This window comes from Phoenix dactylifera, chromosome 13, assembly GCF_009389715.1.
Source record: "Phoenix dactylifera cultivar Barhee BC4 chromosome 13, palm_55x_up_171113_PBpolish2nd_filt_p, whole genome shotgun sequence".
Taxonomy (NCBI): domain Eukaryota; kingdom Viridiplantae; phylum Streptophyta; class Magnoliopsida; order Arecales; family Arecaceae; genus Phoenix; species Phoenix dactylifera.
In genome coordinates, this window is record NC_052404.1 from 3,450,787 (window position 1) to 3,468,333 (window position 17,547).

At 35.2% G+C, this 17,547-nt stretch overlaps 1 protein-coding gene across 2 annotated transcripts; it reads right to left on the reverse strand.

Moving 5' to 3' along the window:
- Window positions 1-564: 564 nt before the first annotated feature.
- On the reverse strand, window positions 565-14,297 carry LOC103724055 (probable ADP-ribosylation factor GTPase-activating protein AGD11). Of its 2 annotated transcripts, none has more exons than XM_008815200.4 (9): window positions 14,042-14,297; window positions 13,781-13,898; window positions 10,788-10,899; window positions 6,275-6,350; window positions 5,280-5,443; window positions 4,990-5,194; window positions 4,732-4,848; window positions 4,542-4,637; window positions 565-1,017 (listed from the first exon to the last, which is right to left on the reverse strand). In XM_008815200.4, the coding sequence occupies exons 1-9, from the start codon at window positions 14,090-14,092 to the stop codon at window positions 736-738; spliced, it is 1,221 nt and encodes a 406-aa protein (XP_008813422.1). In that variant the 5' UTR covers window positions 14,093-14,297; the 3' UTR covers window positions 565-735. The 2 variants fall into 2 exon arrangements, with proteins under 2 accessions (XP_008813422.1, XP_008813423.1); XM_008815201.4 differs by having other exon boundaries at window positions 10,788-10,881; window positions 14,042-14,294.
- Window positions 14,298-17,547: the final 3,250 nt, after the last annotated feature.

The following is a 17,547-nucleotide window of genomic DNA, read 5'->3' on the forward strand; positions in this document are numbered from 1 at the left end:
GCTGGGTGCTGCTGTTAGTTGCTATTGCTGTAACTTTGGAAATTTGCCGATGTCAGAATAAATGCGATAGATGAAGATTGGAAGTAACATTCCTACTTGTTTGGAAGTAACATTTCTATTTGTTTGTTTTGTTTTGAACTTTCTGATAATTTCTTTCTGGATACAGCTAATTATATTGGTTTTGCTGACCCTTGAGTTGTCCAGAATTGCCAATTTGTACCATGGGGCCATTGCTGATCCAAAAATTACATAGCTCTTAGTAGGGCTTAAGCAACATAGAGTTAGCGATCTCCAGTATTCATCTCAATGATGTTTTGTCATCATGCTGCTGTTAGGACTTTCTTTCACAGCAAAAATCTAGTTCAACCTGTTATCTAGACAAGTGCTCACCATCATGATCATATGGCTTGAGAAAAGCGATCATGATAATAGGAGACTCCACATCAGATTTCATCATTGCCATTGTAAGTGGATGACCACTTGATGGGTACTTATAAACTCATTTAGTGGCATCCTGAGATGCCGAGTAGGTCGAAATGAGTGGTTAAGAAGAGGCATAACCTGTTTTCTGTGGAAGTATGATGTTTTCCATCATTAATGACAGCTAAAAGGTTCTGTTGCATTATATAATCAGATAATAAAGCACATGGGAGTAAAGCTACGATTCCCACAAGTCATGTATCACGAAATGAAAGGCCAGAGTTTATATTACAGTACTTTGTACCCCTCCGGTGATTATTGACTTAGGGGTACACATTCGAGTTCAATCTCTAATTCACCACGTTCAACGTTTTGAAGTCTGAGTGTGATCTCCTGCTTTACCTTGCCATTATCGAGTGAAATAATACTGTCTTTGACCAACGTATTGTCGTCACTGGCCAGCCATTTCCCAAGCTGCATGGGCTCAGAAATGGTAGAGCTTTCATAAGCTTTGGCTGCTGAGACCAGCGGCTGGATATCTATTTCAGCCTCCCCCATGCGATCATCTGTTGAGAATGTATCCTTATCGTATACTTGCTGCCAAAAGATATAAAGAAGATACACAGTTCATGCTTTGTGACAACCAAATATCTGCAACATACTTAAGCTTAACACATTTTATGGCATGGACAAATTCAGGACCAGCTTGGATTCAAAAATCTAAGTATATTCTAAGAATAAAAAGAAAATCGATGTATTTTTGTGGTGGATGTGCATTATGTGTTTTTTGATTTTTATTTAATTTCCAATAGTCCGGTTGAATTATATCGTAATTTGTTTTGAATTAAAAATTTCACCAATATTCTCTTTGTTTGGCCGCAACCTCAAGCAAGATCTTTTGTGCGTGTGCGTGAGAGAGTGAGTGAGTGAGAGAGAGAGAGAGAGAGAGAGACATGATTGTCTAGGTTGAGTCACGATTGATTGTCTATGTTTCAGGACCCACTTGGAACAACCAAAATCATGACTTCAGAATTGGATTGAGATTACAGTCATGAGAATTCAATCATATAACAAAATGTGGCAGAGGAGACAGCTCAACCACTTCTAGTCGCATATAGAAGGCACTTGCTTTTGGAGAGAAAAACCCCTTGTATTCTCCTATTCTTTTGGGCTCACAAGAATGGGACCACTGTGTGAATGGGGCATTCATGAACAATCAACATTTTGGTACAAGTAGATTCAACTTCCAACTACACAAAAGGGTGATCCAATTCGTTTTGAATTATTTGGATAATGCCAAAACTATAAATTGGGAATTATGATATCTGAAATTTTTATAAAGTGGAACATAATTCACAAAAATAGGATCGTTTCGAAAACAATTGATTGCAACAAAAAATGCATTTGTTTTCAGCAAGTTATGGTTATGAAGCATCAAGAAAATCTTGTATCCTAGGTCCTTGTAAAGGTGAGAAGTCAACAAGTCTTTTCCAAGATGATCAAATGATGTAAATGCAAGTGTGGTTTTCAAGATCAATAAACATCATAGTTTGGTACATGTTACTTTACAAGATCAATAAAATGAAAATACCTATTTTAAATAAAAACAAAACGAAGCCTAGCATTTAGCTCCTTATAGAAGGCAAAAAACAAAAGATGACCTTCATATCTTTAATTTCCTGCACCTCTTTCAAGAAAATTGATCTGAGTAGATACTGCGGTTATTTCACTAGACCAATTTGGAATGTTTGACAACCACCTAATCTACAAAATCCAATAGAGATATTTTAAATGCAAAATGTTCTATCCTATGATCAGTCTGAAACTATTCCCATCCTGGCTGATAAAGGGTTGCCACTAATAATTTGTGAAGATTAAAAAGATTTATAAAACATAGTTCGATCTTCCAGTTGCAATTTTTAATGGGTGAAACAATTTAATCCCCCTGCCATTCAAGGGTCATTTCAGTTGTTTCAGAACTGTTACATAAAGAATGACCTTGTCTTGGCTGGAATGTCACGAGACATATCACCATCCTTTTGATTCTCACGAAACAACTTTTGAAAAGGTTTTAGCCAGTTGCTCATCATGAAATATTGGCAAAAATTGGCTTTTACACCTTAACATCAGAGAATATTGAGTATAATTAAACATAATTGGATACATTCGCCATCACTATTTACATCTATGCTTTTATATTTAACAGAAAATGGATTTTGGTCTTTTAATCCATTCACCACATAGAAGATATGAATTTTCTAGATTTTGGTCTTTTAGTCTATTGAGGTAATAGACCACTAGGGATTGTATTTATGTTACAGTAATAAAATCATGTCTGATTATGCTCTTTTCTTTCAGCTGAGAACAACAATAAAATACCCGGAAAGAATAGACAACTAGAGAAATAGGATGAAGAAAGAGTAATTCAGAGACGCAGAAAGCCGAATGAGAAGAGAGGGAAAGAGATAATAAAAATTAAAAAACATTAACTGAAACATAAAAAACTAAGTCCCCACTTTATATCTGATTCGCCAATTTCCGGCCTCTCCTTTTAACAGGATAGAGGAGCAGACCACTTATCGGGAAGGACTTCTTAAAAGCAAAGAAAATAAAATATAAAAAAATTACATTGTACCTTTTAGAGGAAATAATTCCTGCACCAACAAAGCTGATAAAGATTAATAATATTTTTCCTAAAGTTCCCAATGGAGGAGCAAATAAAAGAAGAGTAGATTCCAAGAAGAACTGATAAATGTCATTTAAAATAATATATTAGCAATAAATTTCAACAAGTTTCTACCTCGGCATTTTAATTTTTAAAGAAAGCAATAAGTATCATCTTGATCATGTCAGTTGTCCATTGAGTTCCAAATGGCCTTTAATAAAATACAAGCACTAGGTCCGCTTAACTATATTTTCAGTTTAAGCAAAATACAGTCGGATATTTTTAGTCAGCAGAAACTTATTGTTGAAGAATGTGCTCTGTTGGTTTAACAAATATTGTACCAGACAGATGGAATAGCTCAGTTGGTCAGAGCATGTAGCTGTTAGCCACAAGGCTGAAGGTTGAAGCACTTTCTCCAGTGTTTCTCAAAATTAGAGAGAGAGAGAGAGAGAGAGAGAGAGAGAGAGAAACAAAGATTATGCTGCTATGACCAAGGTCTGCTGAACCGACCTGTACCGGTCGGTTCAGCCCGTGCCGGACCGGTACCGAGCCGCACCGGTCCGGTACAGGGGTATAAAACGGTTCCGACCCAATATGGGTCGGAACCGTTTGGTTTGAGCCTCGTACCGGTGCGAACCGGTGCGGTTCGCACCGGTATGAGCTCGAACCGGTGCGAACCGAGCCGGTTCGCACCGGTTCGCTTCTGAAAAATAGTGCCAGCGCTGTGGCACTTTGAAAATGCCACAGCGCTGGCCAGAGGCTGGCACTTTCAAAACTGCCATACTGGGGCACTTTTCAAAGTGCCACTCAACCCGATTTTAGATATTCGAGAGTGCTTTAAATGTATGTAATTGATTGTATCTTAATTTAAAAATATTTTATGTTCTTCATCTCATTATTTGAATCATTTGGAAGTAATAAGTTGCATCATCTACTTTTAACCTTAAACCTAAACATAAAAACATCAAAAAAATATCCAAAAGTGAAAGAACTCCAAAAAAAAAAATGACTATGGGGTCGAAACCAGGCCGAATGTGCCCCATCGGTACGGTATCGGTTCGGCTCGGTTCGGCACCGGTACCGTACCGTTACCGGAGCCAACCGGTACGTCGGTACCATCGGTACCGCGAACCTTGGCTATGACTAACCAAATGTACTAGTAAGATGTTTAAGACACAAAATTAACTTCTGATGAAGACTATAGAGGGCATTTCTAAGAAGATAAATAGAAAATCTGGGAGTGCTTGAGTATATGAAAAACTGTAATATTTCAATCATAAGCATGTGAAAGGAACCATCAGCCTGAATATTAAAAGTGAACAAGCAAACTTTTGTGGAAGCTACAAATTATATGCTTCAGAAGATATGGTTGTGTACTAGAGTAGTTGAGAAATGACTGATATCATTCTGGTACCTAATTACAGCACTGTTCCTGTAGCAATAAAGACCAACTTACCAGCTTCAGAGGTGGGATGGGATCTGGGATTGACAACATCAGTCTTTCATTCCATACGGGATTCAAATTGCTTTTTATCACCCGTGTTTTCATTGTCTGCCATCATGAATAGAAAACTTGCGCCATTTCAGATATGCATAAAGTATAAGATTCAGCATGTGAAGACTTGATTATGTTAAAAGTTCTTTACTTGGTGTCCCATATTGAGGATAACATAAGGATCACTAGTCATCACATCTCGAACAGCTAAATTGGTACCTCTTATGATGTTGACCTTGATCAAACCGAGAAATTCAACCATACCCATCTACAAAATTAAGTTTGATTAGAAGATTCAAGAGGAGTTTGGTTAGCAGATTCGAAAGCAGTCACATACAAATGCAAACTAAATAATATGGACCAAGGCAAACTCCATAAGTTTAATAAGTTTGGATCGTGTGAACCACACCGTTTTTTTTATTGCCTTCTGCTCAGACTCCTTCCTTCTCCAGCTATTTCGGAATGCATGACCTAGTCCATGACGGAGGCCAGTGTGTTGTTTCTCGAAGCTTTTGCTGGAAACAGTCTTCTGCAAAGTTTTGCTCAAACTACCAGGTGTTGTAGATATAATCAATCCATTAGAGTTTGAAAATTGTTGCAGCTCATATTTTCTCCTGAATATTCAAGAAATGGAATTAAAATTTAAAATATTATGAGAACGTTGTAGACAAATTTGAAAATTGCAGCAGTAGAATATACTTGATAAAATCAGAGCGTTCCTCGATAGAAGAATCTGGTCTTGGCTTTTTGAAATTTTCAGGCAAGAAAGCTTCATATCTCATATTTACTGCAGCATTACCACCCCCATCACTCAAAGAATCAACCTGTTCATCTGTCCACTCATCTAGCTTCACTGATAAGACCTGGAGCAGAAAGCAGGTAAACTTAATTTATATCATGATGGTAATGGTGCCAAGCTCAGCATCATATATGCATATTTCTAAACAGTGCAGGTTACTCTGAGACCCAATATGGCTTTCAGGGGTCTTGTTTACATAGGGATTGCCCCTTTAAATTTTATAATATCCATTAACCACCTTGCTATGAAGGATCTTGATTCTGTATTTTGTAATATGTTTCTTTCTTACCTTAAAAATATTCTCATTGCTGTTTCAACATAGGTATGAAGCACATGTATATAAAAGGCTATAACAAAGTGTAACAGTATAGTGCTTTCCCTACTTTCAACTTCAAACTAAACTAACGAATAAGAAAATTATTGGTGGGAACCCTAAAGCTGATTCAAAACCCATATTAGCAAAAGCTCTCTCAAATAGGTTAGTTACGTTGAACAAAATAATATATAATATCATTTCATCATTTCTTCATTCTTTCTAGATTCATTCTTCTAATGTGTTGTATTATTAAAAATTACTTAAATTTCATGCAAACTTCTCCTAGGTACATGTTTTTCGTCAATGTACTCCAGTAGAATTTTGTTTTGAGTTTTTTGATGCTTGCAATTTGACATATGCATTCCTTTTAGTCTCGCACAACAAACAAGAATTATTTGCACGAGAAATTCTTGATATATTTTAAAGAATAAATGCAACAAATCAAAACAATGCACTTTCAGATCCTGCCGTGTACTTCTATTCTACGTAATAATGGTTACATTCACTGAAATGAAATACCAAATAGTCAATCAGAATGTTTTTTGATAAGTCATATAAAAAGCTGTTTAGATTTGATACCTTTGATATATGCGCTCCAAGGCTTCTGTGAACCCCAGAACACTTGATACAAATAAATACTCCAAGACTCAATGACCTGGTTAGAGTAATTTGGTCTAATGAGATACATACTTGTTGAATAAAATACCAAAAATCATCAAGAGATACAAATAATGTGCCGAGAATATAATAGGTATCTTATTATTCTTGAATAAAACATAAATAATTTCACATAGCAAAGCCCAGAAATATGAAGCCAATTTTCAAATCAGCATGCTATAGAGTGCCAACATATCTGCTAGAGAATGCTAAAACATCTGCATGTCAAGAGTGAGTGATGCATAACGCTACAAATCAGGTTCTATCTTTCTGATGTGATGTACCAATCACAGTACAAGCAAGGAACAAAGCAAACTCAAATCCAAATACCAATCAAGTCGACAGGTTTATAAAGACATTCTTATTAAATTATTTGATAATTCAAATGAGTCCACATTTTTCACCAAGGAAAATGGGCATCTAAAAGATGGCAACAAACGCAAAGGGCCACAAATTTTGCAAAAATATAAAATTCCAGATTGACTGCATCTTTTATGGAAGATAAAAATATCCAATCTGAAATCCAAATGCTACATCTAACTAGTCTTGTACGATTTACTTTCAGGATCTTCTAATGATCAATGATATTTGAAGCTCATAGGACATGAAACTTCTTCAACATTCATTTCTAATCACCCATTTTTGCATATGAAATATTGGCACTTCCTGCAAAGGTATTGTATACTTTGGATGAGCTGATATCAGGTATTATAATTTACATATTGACAAAGGTACTTGGTTATAGTGAACGAACATTAAAGTCAAGATGCTTTCAATATAAAATTCTATACAGATTATAGCTACTTAACATTGTACTTGTACTGTCACTGGAGAGTATAAGGGAGAAATGATGAGAATGATCAATAGTTGTGGCCACGTAGATGAACTACTAAATGCAGTAGACCTTCACAAATAAGTGGCCTTAGGTTTTCATATCATAATAATTATCACAAGAATATTTACCATTCAGGTTCATAGGGACGCCCTGTGATGATTGATGGTAACTTATTAGATGACAGTGTGGCTCAGTGAATGATGTTACTATAATGAGAAGAAAAACATTAGGAGCAGATCTAAGGAAGCATATAGCATACAATTTCTAGTGAGAACAAATAATGGTGGGATAGATTGATGCCCCCACCCCACGACGCCCCCAGCAAAAAAAAAATCAATAAAAAAGAAATAGATGCATGCATTTTCACAGAAAATGGAGCAGGAGGGAAGTAGGAAGGCAATACATGTTCAGCATTATGTAATTGTGATATGCCTTGATTGGAAATTACATGATCCAACTGAAAGGTTGGCAACGCAGTCTAAGAAGGCTGGCCTACCAAAAAGAGCCTAAGCTTATAGGATGAGCGTTGTAATTATAATAACGACAAAGTAAATGCAAGACAAAGCTAAAAACAACATCATGTTAGAAATGTGAACTTAAGAAGGATAAGATATTGCACCACAAAACAACATTCTAATGGAAAAGTAGTTGAGATAAAATAAGTATTAAGCATTTGAAAAAAAAAAAATAGTAGGTTCTATGAAGGAAACGGGGAAAGATATGCGAGAAATTTGGGCTTTCGAGACTTAGTTGGAAACTGTGAGAAAGTATATGCAAGCTTGGATTAGAAAAAAATGCGGTAGTTAATGTGTCAGGTTACTTGTTGACCCATAACCCAGTTAGACTGTTTTCTGGGGCAGTGGAGGGTCAGCATTATTCAGTCCTCCACTACTGTTTGACATCATCATAACTCTTCAGTATCCTCTATCAGTCTCTCTATAGGAGGAGAAGTTAGTTTCCAACACATCTCTCTCACTCTTCCTCTTTCTCGTGCAACCTTCATATCTATTTATCTTACTTCCTAATTATATTTTATATATTTAATAAACTCCATAACATATAGAAAATCTTTCACCTGATTCAAGAATATAAAGGAAAAAACTCTTTGCCAAATAATTTGCACATAGTAAACTGTGATATGGTATTCATCAACCACTACAAAGTACTATTTACTGTGACTATAAGATCAACAAAATTTACTGTTTATGGCATACATAAACATGGTCTAAGTGCTTTTTACTGAATAGAAGAGATATGTGGATTTGATCTAGTCATGTGCCATCTACCTCTCTATTCATGCCAATTATAATTCTTTAAGGAATAGATCGACCAACAGATGGTTCATTTCATTGAGGTAGTTGCGAGTTCATTACATCACACACCATATTGAAATAAGATCTATGTAACGTTGAAGATCGTTATAGACGTGTGCACATGTATGTGTTTGACTTAGTTTTGAACTAGGAACTGCCATGGCAAACACCCCTCCTTGCACGAAGAAAAGGTCTAATTTCAAGTGTTGGGTTTTGCATCCCCTAGCAAGTTGATTGATCAAGCATTTTTTTTTCAAAAATAAATTATATTTGATTTACATTTTTTTACTAGCAATTTGGCATGTCCAATGCATGTAAGAAAACAAATAACTTGCAATAGCATTAAATTATAAATTCATAAAATAGAAAACTTAAAATGAAAAGATAAAAATTAGAATACAAAAATTAAAATAGAAGCTGATATGATTAAAATGAAAAAAAATATACATAATACAAAGCATACACAAATTTTGATTTTTCATAACCATCGACATCATCAGGTTTATAGCCCATTCTTGAAGATGCTGCCATTGCTAATTATCCACTCTCTATTATAACAACTTAGGAGATCATACGGTGTCCACTATTTCCTTCCTGACTCCCTTGTTTTTAAGGGATTAAAAGTAGAATTTGTTCAGAAAGAACTCAAAGAAGATAATAGCTGGCAACAGGCACTGATTGTTTAGGAAATAAAGATAGGGATCTATTTGTTTCCAAATTAGATTTTTTTTTTTTGTACATTGCAAAGATATTTTATGATTAACTGAAATCATTTTGGTCAGAAAAGATAATATACAGAGTCCTATAGGGAGTATTTCGAAAATAAAGCTTTCTTTTTTGTAATATAGTATGGATTATATTATAGAAGGAAGAAAAAGTCTGTGCTTCCAGACCAAGAACGGTAGACAGTTGAAATGCCAAAATGGTTGTGTACCCTATAGTATAACATTCTAGTAATCAGAACAAGAATAGTGCCATTTTGGAATGCAAACGATTTTTCCTACCATGCTGTCATGTCAATGTATCCAAAAGTCTCCATCATCCAAAAGCCTAAAAGATAGAGAGGTTTGGACACCGCTGCTTCCCAACAATTTCCTTCAATCCAAATTTTTAATTGATATTATACAAATTTTTCTAGAGGGAACCTTCAGAATTTTTTTGTATCAACTACCTTGGCACACTTGAACCCCTGTTGTCAAACCTCAGTCATTCTAGATACCGTTTGCTGGAAGTTATTATTATACAATTCAACTCTCCAGAACAAAAGTTGGCCAACAAAAGTTCTTCCAACACTACATTTAAAGCTATATCTAACCTGCCAACTGGCGTGGTCCTAATACATATGCAATATCAAATCTATTTGGAGCTACCTATACATTGTTTCGATTAATATTTTTGGCCAGATCATTTGTCATTGCTATTTTTCTACAATTCTTTTAAAAAAAGGATGAAAACAGCATAAATACGCAAATGCAAACATTTTTCTCCTGGAAGAAGTTCAGTGAAGATGCAGTTTACACTCATTATCACAAGTCAAGAGTAACATATTCCAGGTAGCCAGAAAATGCAACAGCTTAAGTGCATCACCACAGCTTTTGCATTTGAATACAGCCTGTGATGTAGCAATTGAAGAAAAACAGCAAGCATCAAATACAGTATTTCTTCTGCTTGAAGGTGGCAGGTACCATGAAGTGCATCAACGCAACTGAAGTTCATTGGACTAGCAATTGATTACAGAAAGGGAACTCCAGATATAACAATTATATCAGAACAAGGCACCAAATCAAAGAGGTACACAATATTTTAAAGAATATGTTTAGCTGTCTCACTAAAAAAGATGTTTCTCCGACTACAAACCATACCGAAGATTCAGAGAATAACTATACATATAAAAAAAATTCTTAGATTGTCATAGGGTCGAGATCATCCCTAACTTCACCAGGGAATTCTTCAAGCCAAATATGGTTCACCAACGAAAATCACAGATCTCTTTAAAGAGCAGATAAAGTTGAAAAGACACATAAAATGAAAAGGTACATTACTATATAAGTATTTACGTAGGAGTTCAATGTTAGATAACTGCATAACATCAGTAACTATCTAACAAAATAGAACTTCAGTATTAACTTTAAAACTTTATTAAGAATACCAAATATGAAAATGGAAGAAGATTAACAAGTAGCAGGCAAAAATACATGATAATAAATTCGGGTGACAATTGATACACGAGGAAATCTAGCACAACTTGAAAGCCAAGTTGGAATGCTCTACAAAGTTAAATACATACACCCATTTTGGATCTGGAGAGCCACAGTCAGCACAAAATCTGTTAGCTGGTTGACTCAACAGATTTTCCAGCCTTCCCAGTGGGCCTGAGGGACCTACAAAATGGAAACAAGCTGAACGTAGAAATAGTTTCAAGTCGTGGACAACCAAACTCATTGCATCATATATACATTCTCTTGTATTGCATATTTTCATAATCATACAATGAATATGATGGAAGCATCCCAGAAATTAAAATTATAAAATTAAGTTTGGTCATCCAAAGACTATTATTCATTTATTTGTATGTATTACGCCGGTGACATAGAATTTTGGACATAACAAGGTATACTAAATTACAGATACAAAATGATTAAATTGAAAAATAGTCACTATTTTGGTGTTTAGGAGGAGTTTGGCTATGTGTAAAGATCCAGAATTTGGAAAAGAATGCAAGACAATTTGCCAAAATTTGGAAAACAATTTGGCTAACAAAGGTTATAAGAAAATTTAACAAAAAATAATGTAATATTTTTGATATATTTATATATTTATTGATGTAAGAAAAGCATGAAAGAGGCAATAACAAGAAATAGAATAGTCATCACCAGTGCCAGCAACACATAGCATCATTATAAGGCTTTCTTAAATTATTCATGAATGTTATCAGTAAGTTGTTAATAACTGAATAGTTTTTTGTTAATTCAAATTACTCAAGAATAATTTTGCCAAGTAATATTTTACTAATACTTTGAGACTTTTTAATAAATTTGATAATATGTTGCTATGGGTAGAAATAGTTCTCACACCAGTAGGATGTGAAAGATGCCTAGCTCCTTGGAGCTTCCTACTACGTGTATGTAGCAACATCCAAGATTTGTGGTTTGGAAGTGTTTGGTGGTTTTTGCAGGAGAAGGGGGTGTGTGTGGGGGGGAAGGTCGTGGCTTAATTTTGTTGATAAAGTATCTAGCTTTGGTCCTGAAAATGTTCAAAAGATTATTTCAGAAAGGGCCTTAATTATATAAATCATGTCAATCATCCTGTTTCAATTATATAAATACTACCGGTCGCATTACGTTAGCAATATTTGCCAATAATATATTAATGATTAGCAAGAATGGAACAAACTTAGAAACTATGGGTTTTCTCAGGAAACATTTTCCAACCAAAAGTTTGGCAAAACCATCCTCCCACCCCCACCCATCGGCATCAGAGCGACACATTCACAAATAGGCATTTTTCTATCCAATTACGAACCTCTAGATTCTAGACACTATAGTGAGATGAAATATAAAGCTTTAATGGATTATGCGAAAGTGGTATATGGTTGAAGAGGCGAACAAGCTTATACATTTAGCAATTAGTAGACTTGTTATTGCATTTTTTATGAGTTTTACGGGTCAGTTTAACCTATATGGTCTTACCTAGAGGCAGTGGTTGGAATATTAAAGCACTTCAGTGGTTTGCTAGTAAGAGGACTCTTGTATAGATATATGCATATTGGTTAGAATATACTCCAGAAGAGAGGAAATTCACCTACTAAATGTTAGATCTTTGTTGGAGCCAATTTAGTGACTTTAAGCAAAATCATAGTGTTATGAATCCTCCAAGTAAGAAAATGCCAAGCTGACTCCTGTCATATGACTCGATGTAATGCTTGCTAAATGGAACTAAAGTGAAGCAGCCAATGACATAATGTTTTGATAATCAAGAAACCCTACAGGTAGCAAGTCAACCCACTAATTTCATTTATAATTAAATGAGGATAGGTCCACTGCCACTCCATTAGAGAAATTTGAACGGAAGGAAATATGCATAACATTTGTCAACAGAGATGAAGACTCATATTTGTTCATTAAAACACTGGAACGAGCAAAACTGTACAAGTAACTCAAGCTAGGGAGCAGGGACATTCTGTCTTAGGTCAGCAGAAGGTGTTGAATGATGCAAGTGATTAACATAGTGACAGTATTATCTGAATTTATAGAAAGATTAACAAAATATTGTTTGATTTGTACTCAGCAAATTATCCTTTTGATTATTTTTGGCATAAATGAATTTAAAAAATATATTTATTCACGAGTGTTCACAACCTATTCGTGGATTACAAATTGGCTACTCATTCTACTGTTCTTTCTGTGGTGACGTCACAAGTATTATTTTGCCTTTCTCCATACATACATACATACATATATTGTTAATTATTTGCTTTTGTCACTTTCCTTCTAATATTTGGTAATCTGAGTGCCATCCATTGATAGATTCTTCGCATTATCCAAATGCCAAATCTTTTCCCGTAGCCAGTTGTTGCCAAATGCTGAACTTGCTGCTATTATTCTCAAGGTTTATTTAACTCTTCCTGCATAAGCAGTCTCATTTGGGTTGATTATGTTATAACCCAAAAAAACTTAATTCAGTGTTAAGAATCAACAATGATGGAGGATCTTTTCAACTTTTTATATCCATTGGTGCTCACTGCTGTCTTCCACTTTCTTCACCTACTTTTCATTTTTCACTCTAACGAAGAAAAAGAGATACTTTGTTGCTTGGATGCTGAGCAGCAAATGCCTAGAAATGAATAGTTGGCGATTTTATGTCAAAGAAAACTTTTTTGCCATTTTGTTTAAAGCGAAAAGATTGATATTGCAAAGTTGTGCTTTAAATGCACCTTCAAGCCAACAATTCCTTTCTTTTTGTCAACCTTAGGGCAAAAAATTGGCATCATCATTCCAAAAGCTACATAAAATTTTCATCCAATTGATTTTTGATGTCAAAGGAAACCTCCTCAATTTAGAGTGCATTCAATGCAAAGTATTTCCAAGTAACTAACAAACCAAACATCCCAAATTCAAGTATACTCTGCATTTGAGACTGAGGAACTACTAAGAAATAGAGCTATGATCCAAATAAATGCAGCTCTGGTCATTTATTTTGTTGCAGCATCAGTTACCAACAATCCCCCAACCCTCCAATCCACTTCTTAAAATTATCATATGACAACAATGACGAAGATACCTGGATGGTCGTCGGGGCCGCGATTTTCTTGATGAGTAGTCATTTGCATAGCATGCCCCCGAATCACAGCAATCTTCTTCTGATAATAATCATCTCCCCGTGCTTCTATCTCTCCCCCCTTCAATCCAAAAAAAGAAACAACAAATAAATGGCATGATAAAATTGCATAATTATTACAAATTAAACATAAAGGTCGATAGATCTCAACAAAACAAAAGGGAAATTAACTAACAAAAAAGAGAGAAGAAAAGGGATCGCAACCTTCCGGAGAAGACCAAAGGAATCATCACCTTCGAAGGACATAAGGATCATCCATTGGATCTAAGTAACAACTTACGGAATAACATCGAAACAAGGAAATTATAATTTTCTCTATAGATTAGGGAGAGAAGAATATCGATATGAATGCTTTTTTTTATTTGTTCATAAGAAAAAAGAGGGAAAAGGGAGAAATGGATGGGGGCTTGTGGCCATAAAGTCAAAGCCGAAGGGTTGACGCAATTGAAGGCTGGTGGACGGTTTGCGGAATAGCCAATGACCCGAGTTTTGTCTTTTCTGGGTACAGACCGGCTTTCGTTTTCGTGAGCGACTTCGCCAACTGGTCGAATTACAGCCGTCGGATTGACGTAGTTCGCCACCCGAGAAAAGACAAATCTGATGCCTGATTTGCCTACACAAGGGAGCCATAAGAAACCATTGGCGACCTTAGCGAGGAAATTCTTGTAAGCGGAGTTGATTAAATAAATTTTTTACTAACCTCAGGCCATTATTGATTAAGCACCCTTGAGATTAAGCATCACACGGGAGAGAAGAAGAAGAGACAGAGAGAGGAGATCTGGAGCTTCTAACCTATGCAGGATTTTAGTGCTTTAGGTGATGGATCCACAGGCTTATTTATAGTGCTAGATTAGGGATCCGGATCCTTATCTTCAAGGTATATCTCTCGTTAGTTTCTATCCATCACATAAGCTACCAAATAAGATAAACCCTCAATAACCTCTAATCAGATTGAATTAAGTCACAATTTAAACGAGGTTTATCTTGATGTCGGATAAGCTTGATCAAGTGGGCCATATTTCCTAAAATTAGGAGACATGCTAACAATTCTTTGACCCTGTATAAAAGCGATACACATAGTATACGTTTTCATCGATCTAAGTTCAAATCTATTGAATTCTAACCACCAACATCACGATTGATCTATAATCAATTCCTACAGTAAATATTATTTAGATTCTTTGATTCTGTATAAATACCTAAAATCTATCCACCGAATAATCGATATGAGACTAAACATATATACGTAGGGATCCTCACAAAAATATTGTCTGCTTGTTTTTTGTTTTTTTTTTTTGGCTCAATTGGCTCCTGCCTCTCCGCCCTTGTTTTAGCACACTACCATCTCCCACCACCTCAGCAGGATGATGCAGTTCGGTCCTTGGTAGATGGATTAGATAAAGAACGGTAGGTGAGGATTGGTACCTTTTAATCTCGACGACGACAACAACAACAATGAAAAAAAATATATTGAAGTTCTGCACTTAAGATGGATGGGGAGAAATGCACCTTGTTCTGATTTTTTTAAAAATATTATAAAAATAATTTTTGTTTATAGTGCTATTTTTATTTATAGATCTTTCTAATAAAACAATAATTTTAGTTGAAAAAAAAATTCTGTATCTATAAGAATTGTAGTATTTTTTATTTTTTGGTGAGAAATGAAGAAAAGAACCTAAAGCAACATTCCATCCATTTTAGTTTTATTTTATTGATTGGAGTCCTTAGATGGTGCTAACACACAATACGCAACATTTTCAATACACGTTACCAAGTAACCCGGTCTGGGTAATATCAAACAAGTTTGAGACCTCTTAAAAATGTAGGAAATGATAAAAAAATATGGGAGAAGATGGCATTGGCCAGGTGGCACGCGGCCATGGCTTGCTTGAGGCACACAGTTTGAGTTGTTCCAACGCGCGGTATGGCGTTGGCATATGCCATACGGTATGGCCCTTGTCAGTAGGCATGGTTGGGGCAGTAAGGCGTAGTCCTTTGTTGACGTGTCTTGGCGTAGTCATCAAGCGAAGTAGAGTTGGGCAACGGGCCGTGCCGGGCCGGCCCGGCCCAGGCTCCCCGGGCCCAAATTCTAAGCGGGCCGTGCCATACGGAAGGCCAGCCCGGCCCGGCCCCCGGCCCCTCTATTGGTGGGCCGTGCCTTAATATACAAGGGGGATTTATACAAAAAAAGACATCAAGGGGGATGCATGGCTCAAATTTATACAAGGCTCAAAAATATTGTCTTTTTGATTTAAAAAGACATCAAGAGAGTCATAGGATGCATGATTCTCATGCTCAAACTCAAAGTAGCCTTAATATACAAGGGGGATTACTTGTAGGTAATTTTGCATATAATCATGAAAATCAAAGAAAAGCACTTGTAAAATGGATAGTTAAGGATGAATTACCTTTTAGTTTATGTGAATCTTTTAATTTTGAAGAATATGTTCAATTAAACCTACAACCTGCTTACAAAAGAACTAGTAGGCGTACATTTAGAAGAGTAGCTATGACCAATTTTTTAGCAATGAAACAAAATTTAATTGAAACACTTTCTACTTTAAATGTAAAAATTTCATTAACTTCTGATATTTGGTCAGCATCTGTAGGTAGTAATTGTTTTATTGCCATTACTGCTCATTATATTGATAATGATTGGCAATTAAATAAACGTATTCTTGCTTTTCGTGCTTTTGATTTTCCACATTCTGGGCAACAAATTTCAAATATAATTTATCAAACTGCATGTTCATATAATATTAATGATAAAATTATGTCTATTACTTTTGATAATGTATCTAATAATAATTCTGCTATTGTATTATTAAAAGACTCATTGCATCCCATATTAGATGGAAATTTACTGCATATTAGATGTGCATGTCATATCTTAAATCTTTCTGTTCAAGCTGGCATGGGCATGATTCAAGATGTGATTTCAAAAATTAGAAATGCAGTTTCTTTTATTCATGCTTCTAGATCAAGACTTCAAGAATTTAAGGAATTATGCATAAATCATGGTAAACGTTTTAAAAAATTTAAACTTGATGTAATTACTCGTTGGAACTCTACATATAGCATGATACATGATGCATACCCATATAAAAATTTATTAAGTGCATATATTAATGATCGTGGATTAGGATTTACATTGACTGAAACTGATTGGAATAAAGGAAAAATTTTGGAAGATTTTTTGCTTAGTTTTTATAATGCTACCAATGTTCTTTCTGGTATTTATTACCCTACTTCATGTTCATTTTTACAACAAGCATATATAATTAGTCAAAAATTTGCAGAACATAGATATGATGATGTTTTAATGCCTATTATTCACCTAATGGAATCTAAATGGAATGAGTATTGGGACAGGATATGTCCTATGCATAACTTAGCTGCTGTATTTGATCCTAGAGTTAAATTAAATGGCGTGCTAATTTTACTTGATGCATACGCTGAAAATATGAATCAAGATGCTGAATCTGCTAAAGATGAGGTAAGACAACTTCTTTATGATATTTATGCTATATATGATGAAAAAATTCGTGGATCTAGAACACAAATACAAACCTCTATTCCTCCTTCTAGTAGTTCTCGTTCGTCATCTATTTTTTCATTCATTGCACAGAGAAGACACACACATGCTTCAAGTTCCTCTTCATCTTCTTCATCTTTAAGTAGTGAACTAGAATTTTATTTACGAAATGATC